Source organism: Ruditapes philippinarum, unplaced genomic scaffold (genome assembly GCF_026571515.1).
Source record: "Ruditapes philippinarum isolate M1 unplaced genomic scaffold, ASM2657151v2 ctg3043_1_1_1_1, whole genome shotgun sequence".
NCBI lineage: Eukaryota > Metazoa > Mollusca > Bivalvia > Venerida > Veneridae > Ruditapes > Ruditapes philippinarum.
Genome location: NW_026853737.1, coordinates 1 through 21,854, shown reverse-complemented (window position 1 = coordinate 21,854; position 21,854 = coordinate 1). Strand labels below are relative to the sequence as shown.

Below are 21,854 nucleotides of genomic sequence, written 5' to 3'. Positions count from 1 at the left end.
ATTTTTTTCTGTGCGCAACGGATTTTGACCAAACTTTCACAGAAGCTTTGTCATCAAGTGCCCTGGTGCAGATTGTCAGGGTTTTGTGATTGGATAATATTTGACCTAATTATGACCCTTTGTTTTTTTTCCTTATATAGAATATATAGTGAACAATTTCTTTTGTGCGCAACTCTTCCTAAATTTCTCAAAGGATTGTGTTTAAACTTTCACAGAAGCTGTCATCAAGTGTCCTGATGCATATTGTTGGGGTTTTGTGATTGGATAATTTTTGTCCTAATTATGGCCCTTTGTTTTTTTTCCTTATATAGAGTATATAGTGAACAATTTGTTCTGTTGCGCAACTCCTTCTCAAGGGATTTTGTTCAGACTTTCACAGATTAGCTTTGTCTTCAAGTACTCTGATGCATATTGTCGGGGTTTTTTTGATTGGATAAGTTTTTACCTTATTATGGCCCTTTGTTTTTTCCATAAAATTTAATTATTAGTGTAATATATCCTTTTAATCACAACAAACTTAATTTAGTTATAAAACAGAAACTATCTAGGTGCCTGCCAGCTCATTCTGCCTGCTTTTGGGTCCTGTAGAGTCATGGTCAAGGTTATTGTTGCTAAAAATAGAAAATCTGTTTCTAGTCAGGTCACTGTTACTAAAAATAGGAAAAAGGTTTCCAGTCAATAACTAGTTTTGAATAAGATATTTTTATGAAATTTGGTGTAAAGCAAATTTTTATAAATACCTCACTTGGGAAGGCTTTTTGGCCCCCTAGGGTCAAGGTTACAGTTGCTAAAAAAAGAAAATTCATTATTCATGATTTATATAGCACATAGTTACATTGTTTGTTGCTTGTATTTCAACTACAGCATATGTATCTACAATGGTGATAATTGAAAACATGGTTTCGTGGCATTGCCATGTTTGTGTTTCATATTATAATTGGCAAAACATGTATATTTGCAGTAAGCAGATGATTTAAAATTGGCAAATTCTTTGACACATGTAAAGAAAGCCATTATTATATTACCATTATCAAAAAAAGTTTTTATTAGCTTATATGGAATGTCAGAATTTTGAGATTTTTATGTTATCTTAATCACACAATATATGAACAAGTATACAGCAAATGATTTTGGAATGGCAACCAAGAAAGATAATGCATAAGCCGAGAAAGGTGGACTTGTCTTCAGTCAAAATTTATTTAGACAAAGTTTTGTATATTAAATTCTTACTTTTGAATATATCACTTTGATATTCATAGCCTGATTTGAACCTTCTGTCTATATAGCTTGTTCTAATTTATTTCACTGTCAAAGTCAGGGCCCCTTAATCTAAAGATATTATTACTTTATAGACTTTTTTCCTAAGCAAAACGTGAGAAAAATCTCTAATCTCTGACACTCGTTAACTGGAATAAATAATGCCTGCTTTTAATCTTGTAAAGTCAAAATGAACGAGTCATCAAAAAAAATGGTGTGTTACATTTTATATCTTTGATTATTTTTTTTGTTTAAATCTTTCCAGCTATATTTTATATATATTTTATACATAGGATTTAAGCATGAATATGAATATAAATCATGCATTCTATTTCATATGAAGATTTGTTTTGCCTGAATTTGAACTGTATGTTGCCAAAAGTGAAAGAGTTAACATGGCTTAATATAATAACACAACACTTGCACTTGTTTTATTCATGATGGTATTCATTTCAATCTTGATTTATAATAAACAAAGCAGTTAGCTTGAGATAGATACATGTATTTTCTTTAAAAAATGGTATATCTAGTAAATAAGAAACAACCACTTTTCACATTCGAAAGAGTAATGATTTCCTTCTGTTAAATCTTGTAGTCAAATATTAACATAGTAAAGACTATGACTCGTTAAATATTACAATAACAAACACATTTGAAGTTATAAACTTCATCATACACAGACACTGCTTGTCATGTTGTGAATTTAAAAACAGACTATAGACTTTACTTTTAAACATATATTACAACACTTAAGAAATTGGTTATTGAGCCTGTGAAAAAAATGTCATAATATGTCATATTAAGATGTCAGCAGCTGACTGTAACTTGGCCGTTGTGGGAGTTTCTGTTGTTGCCTTTGTAAAGCATCATCATAAGACTTGACTTGAAGGTTTACTTTAGGACCAGTTCTCCATGTGGCTCCCTCTGTGTCAGTAATGGCCGCTTCTATGCTTACTGAGTGAATGCCAACTAGCGGGAAACGAAGTATAAAACTGAGGCTGAAGTAGTCATTATGAGGTTCAACTGACTGCTCCAGATTGTTCACACTTGATTCTGTAACCTGGAAACATTTATATCAAGTAATGCAATACAATAATTACACATGTATAATAATAATATCCAAACTAGAAATGTGTCCATAGGACACAGGTGCCCCCACACACCACCGATTTGTCAATCTTATGTCTCTAGGTCATTTTTTTTTTGGCTACATCTGCCCAAGTTGAAAACTAAAAATCTTGTATTAAGTAAAGGGCAAATACTACAAACACTGAATAAATCCAAAAGGAACCCCAAGGTGCATAAGTACACATGCTGACCAACATTCTTGGAAACTTTCAGGCCTACATGTCATAAACTTTTTAAGTTATGTGCAACACAAGTTAAATATTGTAATTTTTTACTAAGTCAAGGGCAATAACTCTAAAAATACTAAAAATATCCACACAAAAATACCCAGGTGCACAAATACACATGCTGAGCAACATTCTTGTAAGGTTTCATGACTCTAGGTCAAATACTTTTTTGAGTTACGTGTGACACAAGTTGAAAATTGCAAATTTTTACTAAGTCAAGGGCAATAACTCTAAAAATACTAAATATATCCACATGAAAATACCCCGGTGCACAACTTCACATGCTGATCACTATTCCTGTAAGGTTTCATGACTAGGTCAATTACTTTTTGAGCTACGTGCCACACAAAAATGAAACAAGAGGGCCATGATGGCCCTGAAATCGCTCACCTGTATAAAGGCACCCGGAGCGGGGCCAGTTTAAACCCCAGGGCTTTTATTTGAACAAACTTGGAAGACACCCATTAGAAGATGTTTCACGATGTTAAGTTTTTACTACACACATATAATGAAAAACAACGATCTACCCCCCCCCCCCCCGGCAGGGCCAATTTTAATCCAAGGGCTTTTATTTGAACAAACTTGGTAAACACCCATAAGAAGATGTTTCATGCTAAACATCTAAGCTCTAGCTCATTGGGTTTTTTTAAAAGAAGTTTTTTTTAAGTTTTTACTATACACATATAGTTTAAACTAATGACACCCCTGGGGCGGGGCCAGTTTTGACCCCAGGGCTTTTATTTGAACAAACTTTGTAGACACTTACTAGAAGATGTTTCATGCTTAATATCTAAACTCCAGCTATTTGGGTTTTTTTCAAAGAAGATTTTTTAAGTTTTTGCTATATACATATAAGGAAAATCAATGACCCCCGGGGCGGGGCCAATTTTGACCCCAGGGCTTTTATTTGAACAAACTTGGTAGACACCCATTAGAACATGTTTCATGCTAAATATCTTAGCTCTAGCTCTTTGAGTTCTTTAAAAAAGGATTTTTTAAGTTTTTACTATATGCATATAGGGAAAATCAATGACCCCCTGGGGCGGGGCCAATTTTGACCCCAGGGCTTTTATTTGAACAAATTTTGTAGACACTCATTAGAAGATGTTTCATGCTAAATATCTTAGCTCTAGCTCTTTGGGTTCTTTAAAAGAAGATTTTTTAAGTTTTTACAATAAGCATATAGGGAAAATCAAAGACCGACCCCCTGGGGCGGGGCCAATTTTGACCCCAGGGCTTTTATTTGAACAAACTTGATAGACACTCACTAGAAGATGTTTCATGCTTAATATCTAAACTCTAGCTATTTGGGTTTTTTCAAAGAAGATTTTTTAAGTTTTTAGCTCACCTGAGCACAAAGTGCTCAAGGGTGAGCTTTTGTCATCACTCTGCGTCCGTCGTGCGTCGTGCGGTGTGCGTCGTGCGTCCTTCAAAAAATGGCGTCAAACTTTTCAAACAACATCTCCTCCTAAACCACATGGCCAATTGCAACCAAACTTTACAGAAATGATCCTTAGGTGGACCCCTTTCAAAGTTGTTCAAAAATTTAAATTCCATTAAAAACTCTGGTTGCCATGGCAACCAATAGGAAAAACTTAAAAAATCTTCTTTTAAAAAACCCTAAGAGCTAGAGCTTAGATATTTGGCATGAAACATCTTCTAATGAGTGTCTACCAAGTTTGTTCAAATCAAAGCCCTGGGGTCAAAATTGGCCCCGCCCCAGGGGGTCATTGATTTTCCCTATATGCATATAGTAAAAACTTAAAAAATCTTCTTTTAAAGAACTCAAAGAGCTAGAGCTAAGATATTTAGCATGAAACATGTTCTAATGGGTGTCTACCAAGTTTGTTCAAATAAAAGCCCTAGGGTCAAAATTGGCCCCGCCCCGGGGGTCATTGATTTTTCTAATATGTGTATAGCAAAAACTTAAAAATCTTCTTTTAAAAAACACATATAGCTAGAGTTTAGATATTAAGCATGAAACATCTTCTAGTAAGTGTCTACAAAGTTTGTTCAAATAAAAGCCCTGGGGTCAAAATTGGCCCCGCTCCAGGGGGTCTTTGATTTTCCCTATATGCATATAGTAAAAACTTAAAAAAATCTTCTTTTAAAGAACCCAAAGAGCTAGAGTTTAGATATTAAGCATGAAACATCTTCTAGTGATTGTCTACAAAATTTGTTCAAATAAAAGCCCTGGGGTCAAAATTGGCCCCGCCCCGGGGGTCATTGATTTTCCTTAAATGTGTATAGCAAAAACTTAAAAAATCTTCTTTGAAAAAACCCAAATAGCTGGAGTTTAGATATTAAGCATGAAACATCTTCTAGTGAGTGTCTACAAAGTTTGTTCAAATAAAAGCCCTTGGATCAAAATTGGCCCCGCCCCAGGGGGTCTTTGATTTCCCTATATGCATATAGTAAAAACTTAAAAAACTTCTGTTAAAGAACCCAAAGAGCTGGAGCTTAGATATTTGGCATGGAACATCTTCTAATGAGTGTCTACCAAGTTTGTTCAAATAAAAGCCCTGGGGTCAAAATTGGCCCCGCCCCAGGGGGTCTTTGATTTTCCCTATATGCATATAGTAAAAACTTGAAATATCTTCTTTTAAAGAACCCAAAGAGCTAGAGCTTAGATATTTGGCATGAAACATCTTCTAATGAGTGTCTACCAAGTTTGTTCAAATAAAAGCCCTGGGGTCAAAATTGGCCCCGCCCCAGGGGGTCTTTGATTTTCCCTATATGCATATAGTAAAAACTTAAAATATCTTCTTTTAAAGAACCCAAAGAGCTAGAGCTAAGATATTTAGCATGAAACATCTTCTAATGAGTGTCTACCAAGTTTGTTCAAATAAAAGCCCTAGGGTCAAAATTGGCCCCGCCCCAGGGGGTCATTGATTTTCCCTTTATGCATATAGTAAAAACTTAAAAAAATCTTCTTTTAAAGAACTCAAATAGCTAGAGCTAAGATATTTAGCATGAAACATGTTCTAATTGGTGTCTACCAAGTTTGTTCAAATAAAAGCCCTAGGGAGGGGCGGAAGGAAGGGGGGTAGATCGTTGTTTTTCATTATATGTGTGTAGTTAAAACTTAACTTCGTGAAACATCTTCTAATGGGTGTCTTCCAAGTTTGTTCAAATAAAGGTCCTGGGGTTTAAACTGGCCCCGCACTGCGTGCCTTTATACAGGTGAGCGATCTCAGGGCCATCATGGCCCTCTTGTTACTATATGCATATAGGGAAAATCAATGACCCCCTGGGGCGGGGCCAATTTTGACCCCAGGGCTTTTATTTGAACAAACTTGGTAGACACTCATTAGAAGATATTTCATGCTTAATATCTTAGCTCTAGCTCTTTGGGTTCTTTCAAAGAAGATTTTTAAGTTTTTACTATATGCATATAGGGAAAATCAAAGACCCCCTGGGGCGGGGCCAATTTTGACCCCAGGGCTTTTATTTGAACAAACTTGGTAGACACTCATTAGAAGATGTTTCATGCCAAATATCTAAGCTCTAGCTCTTTGGGTTTTTTAAAAGAAGATATTTAAAGTTTTTTCTTTCGGTTGCCATGGCAACCAGAGTTCAGCATGGAATTAAATTCTTTGAACAATTTTTAAAGGTGACCACCAAAGGAACATTCCTGTGAAGTTTGGATGAAATTGGCTTAGTGGTTTATGAGGAGATGTCATTTAAAGTAAAAGTTTACGGACGGACGGACAACGAACGAAAAGCGATCACAAAAGCTCACACTGTCACTTTGTGAAAGGTGAGCTAAAAAGTGAGGGGTAATAAAACAAAATATTGTGCTGTTTTAAGTAGAGTTTATCTGTTTGGTAAGTATTTCGTATATACGCCCTTTATTTTCAACACAATTAATTACCATCTTTTTTCATACACGCATTTGTAGGTACACTTTCTTTCATTCAAACAATAATTTTTGCACGTATATAGCTTTATACACTTTAATCATATAAGGACATACATGTTCACCACAGGTAATATTACCATAAATATTAAAGAAAAAGTAAATGATGATATTTATTACAAACCTTTTGATCAGTATTTGTCTGTGTTCTTGAAACAACATTTGATGTAACTATGATATTAATGCTGTGTATCTTGCGGAAGAGACCAGGCTTGGTCCCATGTTGAACTATACCTTCAACCTTGAGTGTCAGGTATGTATCATTCTGTACAAGAACTGGCTCTGTGGCTGTCTGCTGGGGAGATATTGCTAACTGAAAATGTTAAATCTTGATGAGAGTGTGTTACCGTTAAATGAAGTCACTTGTATCCCATTCGAGCAACAACATATATCTGATTCTAGTTGATTCAAATTTCTCAACTGATAACAAATATATAGCAAAACTCTATTTCAAGTAAAGCACACAAACATATGTACCATGCTTCTGCTCTTAAAACATTCAATGACTTCAATATTATTTTACACAATTAGAATTAAATTGTCAAGGGCAATGAACTTCACATATCGGTATTATACATATATTATGAACATCTTATATGAGACTCCTAGTTTGCTTCTAAAGAAAACGGAGCTAGATGACTTCTTGTACTAAGCAAAAACAATAATTCTTTAAGAGGAAAAAAACTTCTTTACTAAAGTAAGAGACTAATTTGATTTTTGAACAAATCCAAATACATGTACTTTTAAACCCAAGCTTGTCCCATATCGCGTAAACATTTTAAATTTGTAACACAAAGGTGAAAATTCACCTAAACAATCCTGACCAACATGGAATTCAAACTCCTATCCTCCTGCATTTAACACACACATAAAAAACAAAAACAATTCATGACCACCAAACAAAATAACAGATTCCCAAAAGCACTTGTAATTAGATCTGCACTCTTACATCACTGACATTTATTACTCATTCAGTAAAAATAAAAACTGAGCCGCGTCATGACAAAACCAATGTAATGCGTTTGCGACAAGCATGATTCCAGACCAGCCTGCGTGTCCACGCAGTCTGTTCAGGATCCATGCTGTTTGCTATCAGTTTCTCTATTGGTAATAGAGTATGTTAGCAAACAGCTTGGATCCTGATCAGACTGCGCGGATGCTAAGGCTGGTCTGGATCCACGCTAGTCGCAAACCCATTATGTTGGTTTTGTCATGACGCGGCTTAAAATCTTCCTTCCAACACTTGAATGTTCTCCAAGACATCGTTTCAGGATTGCTGCAGGGATGTGAGCATAAAAATATACAGGCAGTAATTTTGATTACCTTAAGGGCCGTCTGCTGTAAACTCTGGAAGAAGTACCGAGGGAAACAGTTTGGTGCTAAAGCTAGTCTAGATGCTGCTTCACTGAGAAATTCTACATGCTATGAATAGAACAATGAAAATATTGTCAAATGTGGAATTCTACATGAAACAGTTTAGCTACCCAATTATTTATATAAGATTTTTCTGACAATAGATTTTATTGTAAGATAATAAAATAAATCCTTAATCTATAATCTATTGCTTATGACATTTATCAAAAGTATTAAGGTGGACAAATAACAAGGCAATATAGCTCAGTGGTAGAATGCAGCGTTCGGTCTTAAAATATTATGTTGAAACCACTGAATAACATTTGCAAAATGGGCAGGTTAAAATTTCAAACAATAAAAATGTGATTACATTATGTGAAATGACTTCAGTGCCCTCTGTCCGCAGTAAGGTAGCTAACTCTGTATGAACTGTATTAAGAAGCTGTTTAAACTTGTCTCCAGTAACCTCCCCTACACCAAGCACCATTTTATCTGCCAGCAATGCTTGACTGAAATATAAATGTATCTAAAAGTGAAATATTTTTTATAATTTTTCATGATTAAAAGTATTATTACATGAATATTCAAAATGATATGAGCCGGGCCATGACAAAACCAACATAATGGGTTTGCGACCAGCATGGATCCAGACCAGCCTGCGCATCCATGCAGTCTGATCAGGATCCATGCTGTTCGCTATCAGTTTCTCTACTTGTTATAGGGTCTGTAAGCGAACAGCATGGATCCTGATCAGACTGCGCGGATGCGCAGGCTGGTCTGGATCCATGCTGGTCGCAAACCCATTATGTTGGTTTTGTCGTGACACAGCTTATATAAAATATTTCAACAATCAGAAGTGGTATAACAGATAAAGAGGTTTAACATTTGCAACATTTATTTCTGTCTTATAATGGGAAACTTCAGTGTCTATTTTCCTGTATTTCAATCAGATTCACTAAAGGCTTGTTTGTCATTAATGCACTTGTCATTTAGCACTGTCCTTCATGCTGTCTTTATCATGAAATCTCTTTAAATAAAATATATTTTTGGTGAGGGCACAAAGAAACAAATATATATTTATCTAATTTATGGATTAAGGACATTTTCGGGAATTTTCATATAGACATATAGGCAAAATTTAAACTGTTCTATAAAATTTCTTTAAACTTGGCATGTTTACATGATAACTTGAAAATGAGACCGGTGACCTCAATTTTTTCCCATTTAAAATGTTTCTGTTATCATATTCTAATAACATGCAAAGTTTAAAGAAATTCTATTGAAAAGTTTTAATTTTGCATATAATTATGTCTTTATGAAAACTCCGAAAAACATCAAAAAAAAATCAACAAATTGAGCAGTTGTATCTTATCATTTAAATGGAGCTGCAGTTTGTTTGTTTGATAGGGTTTTACGTCACACCAACACAGTATAGGTCATATGGCAACGTTCCAGCTTTACTGGTGGAGGAAGACCTCAGATGCCCTTCTGTGCATTATTTCAGGCACAAACGGGCACCCGAGTAGAAACACTGACATTCCATAAGCTAGCTGGATAGCTTCCTCACATGAAAGAATCTAAAGTCCCTGTTGGGATTCGAACCCACAGCGGTGAGGGGCAAGTGGTTTGAAGTCAACGACCTTAACCACTCGGCCACAGACGCCCCGTAATTCCTTATATAATAAGTCTGTATTTGTCGAAAGCTGGTGCAAGTCATTAATCTAAGAACTTTTACACTTTTATAAAGAAAAGTGGCTGTAAATGAAGTTAATTATACCCATCATGTCCATTTTGAACAATAGAAGAGATTGCAAGTTTCATTAGTTCACAGCTTGTTTGTAATCTAAGTTATGTAATTAAGGAACATGTACTATATAAAACACTTTATTCCTTCAATGATTCTGTATCTCTTACAAGTCAGATTTTCTTCAAAGAATAATAATATATGTATTTGCTGCATGTATATTCAATACAAAATGGTGGAGAAAGACCTCAGATACCCATCCATGCATTTTTTTTAGGTACAAAGGAGTAGAACCACTGGCATTCCGTAAACTATCTTATCTTTTCCCTACGTAACTGTACGCCAAGTATTCCACATACATCATTTGAGACAACTGTAGTGGACAAAAAAGGGATTTTCCAGATAATGTTAGATTAATAAGATAAGTTAGATTTTCTAAGATAATGTACTGATTAATGGGTGGGATTTTCGAGATAAAGTACAGATTTCATTATAAATGATTGGGACTTTCAAAAGAATGTTAGATAAATAATAATGAGTGGGATTTCCTACGTAAATTACAGATTAAAGGGAGGTATTTTCTAGATAATGTACATATAAGATCAGAGTTTAAGAAAGGATACTGTTGTATATTTTGTAAGGAAGCTGGGTCAGCATCAAATGACTGTTGATATAGGGCAGCCAGTCTTTCACTTATCTTCTCATAATCACTGGCAGTCTTACCAAGCTGAAAAGAAAAATGAGCCGTGTCATGACAAAACCAACATAGTGCGTTTGCGACCAGCATGGATCCAGACCAGCCTGCGCATCCGCGCAGTCTGATCAGGATCCATGCTGTTCACTTACAAACCCTATAACAAGTAGAGAAACTAATAGCGAACAGCATGGATCCTGATCAGACTGCGCAGATGCTCAGGCTGGTCGGGATCCATGCTGGTCGCAAAAGCACTATGTTGGTTTTGTCAAGACGCGGCTCAAATTAAAAAATCAATTCTAAGGCACACTTGTTACAAATCTAGACCTATATTTCCATTATTATACAGTTCATGTCTAAATACATGTAAACAAACATTTAGCTATATTATTTTTATGTTTTGCCTGGTTAATGGCAATAAATTATACTATGAATGCTGCATTTTCTGTTCATACATATAAACACAAATTTAACAAGAATTACAAATCTTTTTTGTTAATTTTCAGCCCAGTAATTTAACATTCTGTGTATGATACAACGATTCAAAACATCTGAAACAAGAACTGTCTGAGGACAGTAACGCTCGACTATTCGAAAAGTTGTCACAAGTGTGTTTCATCAGGGTCTTTCAGATAGAATGGTCTGGAGACGGACCAATTTTAAGAAAAAAGCTGTCTCGGTTGAGTCACTTGATTGGGTTATCTACCGACCGTGATCTGTCATAGCACATCACCATTCAAAAATCAAATTATAAGATAATGTTTTGTTAAATCAATCAAACATTTACTAAAAACTAACTCTGGCTACATTATATTATCAGTTTTTACTTAAAAAGTAACAATTTTATAGATTTGCAATCAAATTAGGAATTTTTCGTTCCCAGTGTCAAGGTAAAAATCTACTGCTCATATTTGAAAATAGGTCCGAGTTTCATGAGCTTTTTTTTAATTTATGCATTTTTCAATGACGAAATAGAAATGGATTTTACAGAGGAAAGATGTTATTAAATCGTATCATGTAAATATATTATAATGTTTCACAATGTTATTTGCAAATATTTGATGTTTAATTTGGTGCATTTTCAAAATGGCGCTGTTTATTGGCAAATATCCTGAACAATCAATCTATGTTTTTCAACAAATATGGCTTTAAAAACATTATTTTCTGAAATATTTATCCTTTTTTCACAAGTTTAAAGATTTTTAAATAACATCATGTCGTTAAAATTTTCATTTTTGCTCTTGTATTTAATTTTCGCCCTTTTCTTGAACACTTACATAATTTGCATAAGGCAAATTATACCGAGTTATACCGAGACATGTTTAATTGTAGCGAGAAGGGTTTACATAGCGTGTTTCCAGACCATTCTATTAGAAAGACCCTGGTTTCATTGAGTATAATACTGCTTACCAATATGAATACATAATATTGTCTGAAAAGGTACAAAGGTTTGTTATTAAGATGTTTTATGGCGTTAATCACTGCTTTATTATTATGAATGCATAAAAATTGTTCCAAAAAACTTTACATAGAATTTCTAAGCCGAAAAAGGTGCATAATTAAAAACAGAGTTATGGGACTTGTGCCAATCATGTAAGATAATCACAGAGAACAAGTATGTGAAGTTTCAATCCATTCCCTTCAGTAGTTATGGAGAATACCAGCTTGCACGCAAAAACATAACCAAGAATTTCTACGTCATAAAGGGGCATAATTATGCAAAAAAGCAAATCAGAGTTATGGGACTTGTGCCAATCATGTTAGATAATCACAGAACACAAGTGTGTGAAGTTTCAATCCATTCCCTTCAGTAGTTATGGAGATACCAGCTTGCACGCAAAAACTTAACCAATAACATCTAAGGCGAAAAAGGGGCATAATTATGCAAAAAAGCAAATCAGAGTTGTGCCAATCATGTAAATTATTCAATTATTTCAATCCATTCCCTTCAGAAGTTATGGAGATGCCAGCTTGCACGCAAAAACTTAACCAAGAATTTCTAAGTCGAAAAAGGGGCATAATAATGCAAAAAAGCAAATCAGAGTTAGGGACTTGAGCCAATCATGTAAGTTAATCACAGAGAACAAGTGTGTGAAGTTTCAATCTGTTCCCTTCAGTAGTTATGGAGATACCAGCTTGCACGCAAAAACTTAACCAATAATTTCTAAGTGGAAAAAGGCGCAAAATTATGCAAAAAAGCAAATCAGAGTTATGGGACTTGTGCCAATCATGTTAGATAATCACAGAGAACAAGTGTGTGAAGTTTCAATCCATTCCCTTCAGTAGTTATGGAGATACCAGCTTACACGCAAAAACTTAACCACAGGGACGCCGACAAATGGGTGACTGCATTAGCTCGATTATTCTGCGAATAGTCAAGCTAAAAATTACTAATAATTTAAAAGTAATTAAGATATCTAATATGATTAAACAGATTCATATCTATTACAAAATTTCCAATTTTCATGAAAATGTTTGTTCGTTAGATTGGGTTTTACGTCACATTGACACAATATAGGTCATATTGCGACATTCCAGCTTAGCTGGTGGAGGAAGACCGCAGGTGCCCCTTGGTGCATTATTTCAGGCACGATCAGGCACATGAGTAGGACCACCGACGTTCCGTAATTCATGAAAAATAAGATAATGACAAAGTTGTAATCATACACTACCTGTGTAACAGTATGTTCACATTTAGTGAGTTCCTGCCCCTTGGCAACAGCCTGAGCCGCTGCGATGGCAGGAGGGGGGCATGTCTTAAATGTGTTACATGTACGCAACAACTGTGTGTGTACATCGAGGAGGGAGGCTCGTAACTGTATATACTCTGATTGAAACTGTAGAGGGAAGCTTGGCACCACAGCAGCCTGTAATACAATACTCTTACTATGATATATCTGAGCCCCGTCACAACAAAATCAACATAGAGCATTTGCGACCAGCATGGATCCAGACCAGCCTGCGCATCCGGGCAGTCTGATCAGGATCCATGCTGTTCGCTATCAGTTTCTCTACTTGTAATAGGGTTTGATGCGCAGACTGGTCTAGATCCATGCTGGTCGCAAAAGCACTATAATGGTTTTGTCATGGCGCAGATCAATTATATCTGTGATCTTTAATATGTGACCTAGGATTTTTGACAAATATCTTGTTGCCTTAATATAAAGAAATGTGCGATGTTGATACGAATTATGAGAATGAAAAGCTGCAATCAAAAAGGTCTAGTGTAATTGAAAACATTGATTTTATTCTTTTTGGGAATAGGGATATTTAAATTACAGCAAAACTCTCAAGGTCATATAGCTACTTTTCTGCTGAATTAAACTAGAACTGCCACTATCATGGCGTGAATACCCCCGCATACCACTTTGTCAGAATCAACAGTGGCCATTTAGAGCTCAAGGACAACCTCCCTTTACTAAGCCAGTACATTGCTACTCAAATGTGAAAATGTCAAAATCAATACACTGCAGACAGGCATTCTTTAGCAACTGAGAAGAAAAGCTTTTTTTTGTCAAGGTCCCTGTGACCTTGATCTTTGACCCAGTGACCTCAAAATCAATAGGGGTCACCTTATGGTCATGATCAACATCCATTCCCAATATGAAGACTGTGGGTCAAAGGAACCTTAAATTAATGGGGGGACAAACTTTTTTAGTCAAGGCCCCTGTGACCTTGACCTTTAACCTGGTGACCTCAAAATCAATAGGGGTCACCTATTAATCATGACTAACCTCCATGCCAAATATGAAGACTATTGGTCAAAGGAATCTTAAGTTAATGGGCAGACAAACTTTTTGAAGTCAAAGTCCCTGTGACCTTGACCTTCGATCCAGTGACCTCAAAATCAAAAGGGGTCATGTACTAATCATGACTAACCTCCATTCCAAATATGAAGACTGTGGGTCAAAGGAATCTAAAGTTGTTGGGCAGACAAGATTTTTATAGTCAAGGCCCCTGTGACCTTGACCTTTTACCCAGCAAAATCAATAGGGGTCATTTACTAATCATGACTAACCTCCATGCCAAATATGAAGACTGTAGGTCAAAGGAATCTTAAGTTATTGAGCAGACAAGCTTTTTGAAGTCAAGGCCCCTGTGACCTTGACCTTTGACCTGGTGACCTCAAAATCAATAGGGGTCATCTACTAATCATGACTAACCTCCATGCCAAATATGAAGACTAAGGGTCAAAGGAATCTTAAGTTATTGGGCGGACAAGAAAAAACCGACGGACAGCCGGACGGACAAGCTGATTCCAGTATCCCTTACAACTTTGTTGTGCGGGGGTATAATAAGACCTCATTTGTCCATACATGCATTATTTCACAACCTATTAACCTTTTGTAAGGTTGCTACTTAGCTTCTTCACATGAAGTTGTACAACTTTAATTATTAAAGTAAGAAGTCTGTTTCATCAAGCCTATTTAAAAACATTTCAAGCAAAATGCTTGCTATAGCTAAAAAATATACTATGCTCATCTTTTGGTAAAAAAAAACTTTAATTGTAGAAATTTATTGAAATCTAGGAATTTCTTACTGAATATGTCTAATCAGAGATGTAGATAACAGAGATAAGCAGCTCCTATATATACTCTATTGAAATATCACTTATGCATATCAAAAAACTTAATGGATGTACATTTGATCCTTTTATATAATACATCATTTGAAAGTTAAATCTTTTATTTATTGCTGCATGTTAAAATATTTGTAACTTTCCATGTCTTTCACTTAGAAAAACATAGCAAAACATACCCAGTGAGCCAGTTTTTTCGTCATATGAATAGATTTGTAACAAAAATTAATATGTAGTTTTCTTTAAAAATTGATGGTTATCATTTATTTAAATAGGAACTGTAAATGTTTTTACCTGCAGCCATAGACAAATGCATAAGCTGTCAGGAAATGTATTATTTTACTGATTTTGATATCTTGTCAATAAGTTTTACTTGCTACAAGTTTTAAGTTTAGCAAGCACGCATGATATCTTTACTAGCTAGGAAGTTGCCAATCTCTGTTATCTATGTCTCTGGTCTAATTTGTGTAACAGAATGCTCAGCGTATGTTTTTGTAGCTGGTCAATTTGCTTTTTAATGACACTATATGTTCCTACTGCCTCCTACTGCCTTTCCCTTTCGTGTGTATAGTAAAAACGTAACATATCTTCTCTGTGTGTACTCAAAAGATGATTATGTTACAATTGATAAGAGACTTTAACTATCTGTATTTTCAAATATCAAATTTGAGCATAATATATCTTTATAAGTTATTATAACATTACCTAGCAAAGAGACAAACCTTTAATGAAGTAAGACCTTTATGGTAGAATGAGAGTGCTTGTTGTAGTTTTGCTATTACACTTCCAGTGTCAACATGTAGACATTTTTCTCCTAGAGTTATCTCATGTAGTCCAATCAGCCAGAAATAAAAATGTTCTGATGATACCTGTACAAAACGAGGAAACTGTAAATGATTCAAGCAAGTTTAGCAATGAAATCAGAAATACTGACTAGCCTATGTTACAAGTATAGAGCTGAGCCAGTCTGCAAAAATGAGCAGTATAACACCAAAATATAAACTGATGGGTAGTGTTTGCTGCCAAGTTCTAGTTGTTGATACTGAAAATCCAGTATACTAGTCCCAAAAAAAGAACACATGTTTAATACTCAAATTTCAATAGATGAAACAGAGTTTTTTATACTGATTTAATAACATAATTGGTGAAATAAAGTTTTGATCATGAAACATTCCAATTGGTGAAATAGAGTTTTGATCACGAAACATTCCAATTGGTGAAATAGAGTTTTGATCACAAAACATTCCAATTGGTGAAATAAAGTTTTGATCACGAAACATTCTAATTGGTGAAATATAGTTTTGATCACGAAACATTCCAATTGGTGAAATAGAGTTTTGATCACGAAACATTCCAATTGGTGAAATAAAGTTTTGATTACGAAACATTCAAATTGGTGAAATAAAGTTTTGACCTCAAAACATTCCATTTCTTAAATAAAGTTTTGAACTCAAAACGAAACCATTGGTAAAAATGTAGCTTTGACTTCAGAATATTACAATTGGTGAAGAATGTTGGAATAATAACTTACTTTTTTAGCCAAAGCCTGGAATATATTTTCTGCTATTCCACACTGACCATATCTCAGTGCCTGCCTAGCAGTCTTGTAAGCTAGCCAAGGATCAGATCTTTCTGTACATGACAAGATTAAACCCTCAACATCTACAGGGATAGCAGTACCACTTGCCACTTGAAACAGTACTGTGCATAAATACACCTGAAATGATATTTAGGTCATGGTCATGCTTTTCAAATTAAAGAATCATTTCCAAAAGCCAATCCTAGATCTAATTCCAAAGTGTATAATAAGTATATGAGAAATAGCAGTTGACTGTTAGCTGATAATTGTTATCAAAGTGCATATACATGTAAATCATTGCAATAAGCAAGAATAAAAAAAGGAGAACCTTTGTGTATTATTTCATACTGTGTAATATTTCAGGCAAGAGCTAATTATAAACCCCTAATTGAGCTAAAAATATTTCTCACATAAAGAATTATTCAATGCACCTTTTTGGACCAAAAGTAATTAGGTTTTTGCAACCAGTATAGTCTGACTAGGTTTTACACCTGTTGGCTGACTAATTTTTAATATCATCCTGATATCCCTTAAATTGACAATGGACATTTCCATAAAATTTAAGCTGGACAAGTCCATTTAACAATTTCAGCAGGTGAAAAGTTATAGGAGCAATATAAGGTTAACCATACATACCATAATTTTTTAAGCAATTTTCGGGACACTTCTCATTTGGAGGTGGGTAGGCGGTAGGGCATTGTTCAGCAACCAAATTGTTTGGACAGATACATTATTTCTGGGACAATCCTCGAAGTCGGGGATAATATGGCATGTATGAGGTTAACTGGTAGTAACAATGGATCAGTAAAACCAAACAAAGACAGCTTTTATCTTAACATATAGTTTATCTTTACTACATTTTACTACATGTACATTCTCAGATAGCATAGCAACTTGCACAACATCTGTTCGAAGTACAATATAAAAAATATGAAATTTGTGTAAGAATGTAAGTAATTTCATCTTTTACAACTCTCTGCAAAAAAATCATTAATTAAATCTTGAATTACTTTCATATCTTTACCTGCATCTGATGTGGTTCCAGGCCTGCATTAAGAGAATTCTGTAAGACTCCAAGCAGTTGGGGTACCACAGATTTCGGCAGTAATGATTGGTTGAGAGATCCTATAGCAGCCAAACTTTCACACAATGCTATATCTGATTGACCTGTGAAAGTATTTGTTCAGCTGTTTATATTACATACTCTGCTACAATTTCAGTTTCAGTACTGTAAATTCACATAATGTCGTGGGCATAACAAATTTTGTGGTTTTATCACAAGGACATTTTATCACGTTTTTTTGTTTTTGTTTTTTTTAATTCATTGATTGTCTATTCTTGCAAAAAGTAAAGCACAAATATTGTAATGCAAAATAATCTTGCAGCAGACAAAATGAAATTTCTTTGGATCTTGAATTTTAAGTATTGACCTATAAATAAAAACCATGAAAATTAGTTCCCCAAAAGTTATACGTTTTGCAGTATATAGAGTTAAGAAGACGTGATCTTTTATGCCTAATCTTGATTCAAAAACAAAACACATATATGACACATAATATGAGTTATATATCTACAATGTACATACCTTAAAAATCTTTATTTAACTTATATACATAAAAAGTCTAAAAGGAAACAAGGACATGTACATGTACTGAAGTACAATAGAACAGTTGTGGTCAATTGTCATGTTAAAACTCAGTGGTATGAGCCTAACAAATCAAATTCAACCAATCACTGACTATAAGAAAATTAGACCTTTATCTTTTTTTTGTATTTGAAATTTCAAAATCCACTATGCGTTCAAATAGAATGCAAAAGCCATGTAACTGAGTAAGAAGTGTGTAAAATCTACAAACTTCAAATTATGACAATCTTATTACAGAAAATAATGTCCATTGTGAGTATTTCATATAGTAAAGATCGCATTAGATTGTTGGAAGGGGCGATAACTGGAATTTATTCTTTAAATGCTTGTAAAGTATGGTAATCGTTTTCTATCAAGTGATTTAAATATTGATGACAATTGTTGCGTCACTCATCAAACTAGCGGTCTGACAATAAGCTGGTATACAACAACCCACCATCTGCCAACAAATACCATTTGACATTTCTAAAGTGAATGGTAGTTGAAGTTTTATATATAGAGGATATTGAATGAGTGTAAGTTATTGAATGAGTTGAATAAAATTATATAATGCGAGCCTCTGGCGAATTTAATATTCTATTTATCACATACCAAAAATAAAGATCGTTTGAAATGAAAAAGAACCTTCTTTTAAAATTTTTTTTTCATTGACGCGCCTATAATGCTAACATTTAGCGGGTCTTGACGCTATGTTTATATAAAGAAAATGACGTCTCGTCAAAAAGTATGCACAGACGTGCAATACCATTTTTACGGAGTCGTAAAACGGCATGGGTATGTGATATTATTTAATTTTACCAATGAAATATGGTGCTATATCAGTCAAATATATTTCATATTTTTTAAAAATAAATATGAAATATAAATATGAAAGTGGGCGGAGTCAAAACTCATATTTATTTTAAGGGACTTCTTTAGCCAGCTTGTTTGAAAAATCTAAATAATACGAAACAACTTTTTGTTGAATTTTGTTTTGAAAACTATCTAGATTGATAGAAAATGGTCTAACTAAGAAAATAAATCCGAACACCAATATCTTTAATTCAGTCATTAATTCTGTACAGACGTTAAAAGAATTGTTTATGTGATGTCACAATGTATCGCTATATATCACGTTCAAAACAAGACAATAATTATATTACTGCCCAATTGCAGCAAGCAAGGGGGTTCGTAACCATTTTCTTTGATAATGAAAGTAAATAAAAAGGTTACTTTTTTGTTTTTGTGAAACGTGGTATACATTTTCACGAAACATAAAATGCCACATATTTCACTCAAACGAAAAAATATCCTCTTAATATTAGTTACAAAGATTTTTGACAAGTAATATGGCTGTATAAAAATGGTTGTTTGTGAATATTACCTGAGCCCCTAGTCAAAGATTATATCACAATCATTAATATATGTCCATATAACCTGTCAGAAATATTTATAATGAACTTATAATAGAGCAAGCATCAATTTTTTAGTGAAACAAGTGAGATTTCTTAATAAATTGAAAGCAGCCTTGTATAAAAAACTAAATAAATGTCTTGACTATCAAATGAAAAGCGTTGTTACAAACATGCAGTATTATAAAGTTTTTCATAACAATAAATGTACATGTATTACAATATACAGGCTATATCACAAGATATCACAATACATGATTGTACATATTGTTGCATCCATACATGTAACCATATTATCCTTTCTTTTAATAAGCAAACATAATGACATACTCACCAGCCAACAATAGCTACAATATATCATTTCTACCTGATATATGACTGCAACAATCTACTTTGTAAATTACCTTGTGATTCCGACAAGAGACTAGCAATACACAATAGCTACAATATATCATTTCTACCTGATATATGACTGCAACAATCTACTTTGTAAATTACCTTGTGATTCTGACAAGAGACTAGCAATACACAATAGCTACAATATAACATTTCTACCTGATATATGACTGCAACAATCTACTACGTAAATTACCTTGTGATTCCGACAAGAGACTAGCAATACAGGTAACAAATGTGTCAGCAACCTTTGGTTGATGTTTGCTCAGTTCTACAGCACACCGTAAACATAGCTGAATATAGAAAACACAATTGTTGACATAAATAAAAGTAGCTGCATTTAGAAAACATGAGATATAGAAAACATGGTGAAGACACTGCTAAATATTGAAAGTTTACTGCAAATAGAGTTAACAATAGAAAACATAGTAATGAAACAATGCTGTCAGAGGGGCAACGCCCTCCACTTTGTTCAGTACTGGTATAACAGCACGGCTAGTGTTGAAGTTAAACAAAAACTTCACCAAAAAGGTCAGTTGAAAAGTTTAACCAGCAATGGTAACCAATGGAATAAAATTAGAAAGTGCTGGCATAGCTGAATATAGAAAACACTTTGTTACAATAGCCTAATATTGAAAACAAAGGGAAATATACGAATATTTAACGCTTAAAGTACACTATAAATGAGCCGTGTCACGACAAAACCAACATAATGCCTTTGCGACCAGCATGGATCCAGACCAGCCTGCGCATCCGCGCAGTCTGATCAGGATCCATGCTGTTGGCTATCAGTTTCTGTACTTGTAATAGAGTTTGTAAGCGAACAGCATGGATCCTGATCAGATTGCGTGGATGCGCTGTTGATTTTGTCATGACATGGCTCAAATGTACCTGTGCTCACCTTAAGTGGTTTAGTATCTTGTGTATCCATTATAAGCACCATAATATGTGTTTGTATAGCCGTCACTACATTATCAACCAGATTCTGGCCACACCAGTACTCTGTCCCTTCTATATATAAAACATCTTAAATACAATATTCTCCACTTTCTTATCAAAAAAGCTTTTATCAACATTTCAAGAAGAATACTGCATGCTTTCCCAACTATACCATCATTAATTGATACATCAACTATACCATCATTAATTGTTTGAGTAATGCAACATTTTAACACATGTATTTCAGTGTTAAGTACATGTATTTAAGAAAAAACTAGAAGGGTTTTTGTCACAAAAACATATGTCTCCTGAAACAATGTATGGTCACTCATGTGAAGTTTCATTGAAATCCCACCAGAAGCTTGACCTGTGAAAGCCAGACAAGATGTTTCTATTCATAGCTCTGATGTCCATTTTGTGCAGCAAAACAGAACATTCCGGTGACGGGCACAACTACGATGTTACTGATCACTCCTGTAAAGTTTTGTTGAAATCCAACTACATGTAGTAGTTTGACCTGTAAAGGCCAGACAAGATTTTTCTATTTTTAGCTCTGGCGGCCAATTTGTGCAGCGAAGCGGAACGAACCCGTGATGTGCACAACTAGGACTGGTACTGATCACTCCTGTAAAGACTGGTTGAAATCCCACCAGAAGTTTGACCTGTGAAGGCCTGACAAGAATTATTTATTTTTAGCTCTGGCGACCATTTTGTGCAGCATAGCAGAACGTACCTGTTATGTGCACAACTAGGGATGGTACTGATCACTCCTGTAAAGTTTGGTTGAAATCCCACAAGTAGTTTGACCTGTGAAGGCCCGACAAGATTTTTCTATTTTTAGCTCTGGTGGCCATTTTTGTGAAGCGAAGTGGAATGTGCCAGTATTGTGTACAACTAGGGATGGTACTGATACTCCTGTAAATTTTGGTTTGAAATCCCACAGTAGTTTTGACCTGTGAAGGGCCATACAAGCTTTTAATGCAATGGACGGACCAAACCCGGG

The 21,854-nt window shown here is 34.7% G+C and overlaps 1 protein-coding gene across 1 annotated transcript; it reads right to left on the bottom strand.

Moving 5' to 3' along the window:
- Positions 1-1,679: 1,679 nt before the first annotated feature.
- On the bottom strand, positions 1,680-20,938 carry LOC132737673 (integrator complex subunit 7-like; the record flags this gene model as incomplete). Its single annotated transcript, XM_060725008.1, has 12 exons — positions 1,680-2,317; positions 6,656-6,844; positions 7,855-7,953; positions 8,255-8,393; positions 9,662-9,727; positions 10,252-10,355; positions 12,995-13,189; positions 15,624-15,770; positions 16,433-16,618; positions 17,505-17,647; positions 20,109-20,205; positions 20,814-20,938. Coding segments are annotated over 12 exons (1,751 nt in total), but the record flags the coding sequence as incomplete, so codon positions are not given.
- Between the last annotated feature and the right edge of the window lie 916 nt (positions 20,939-21,854).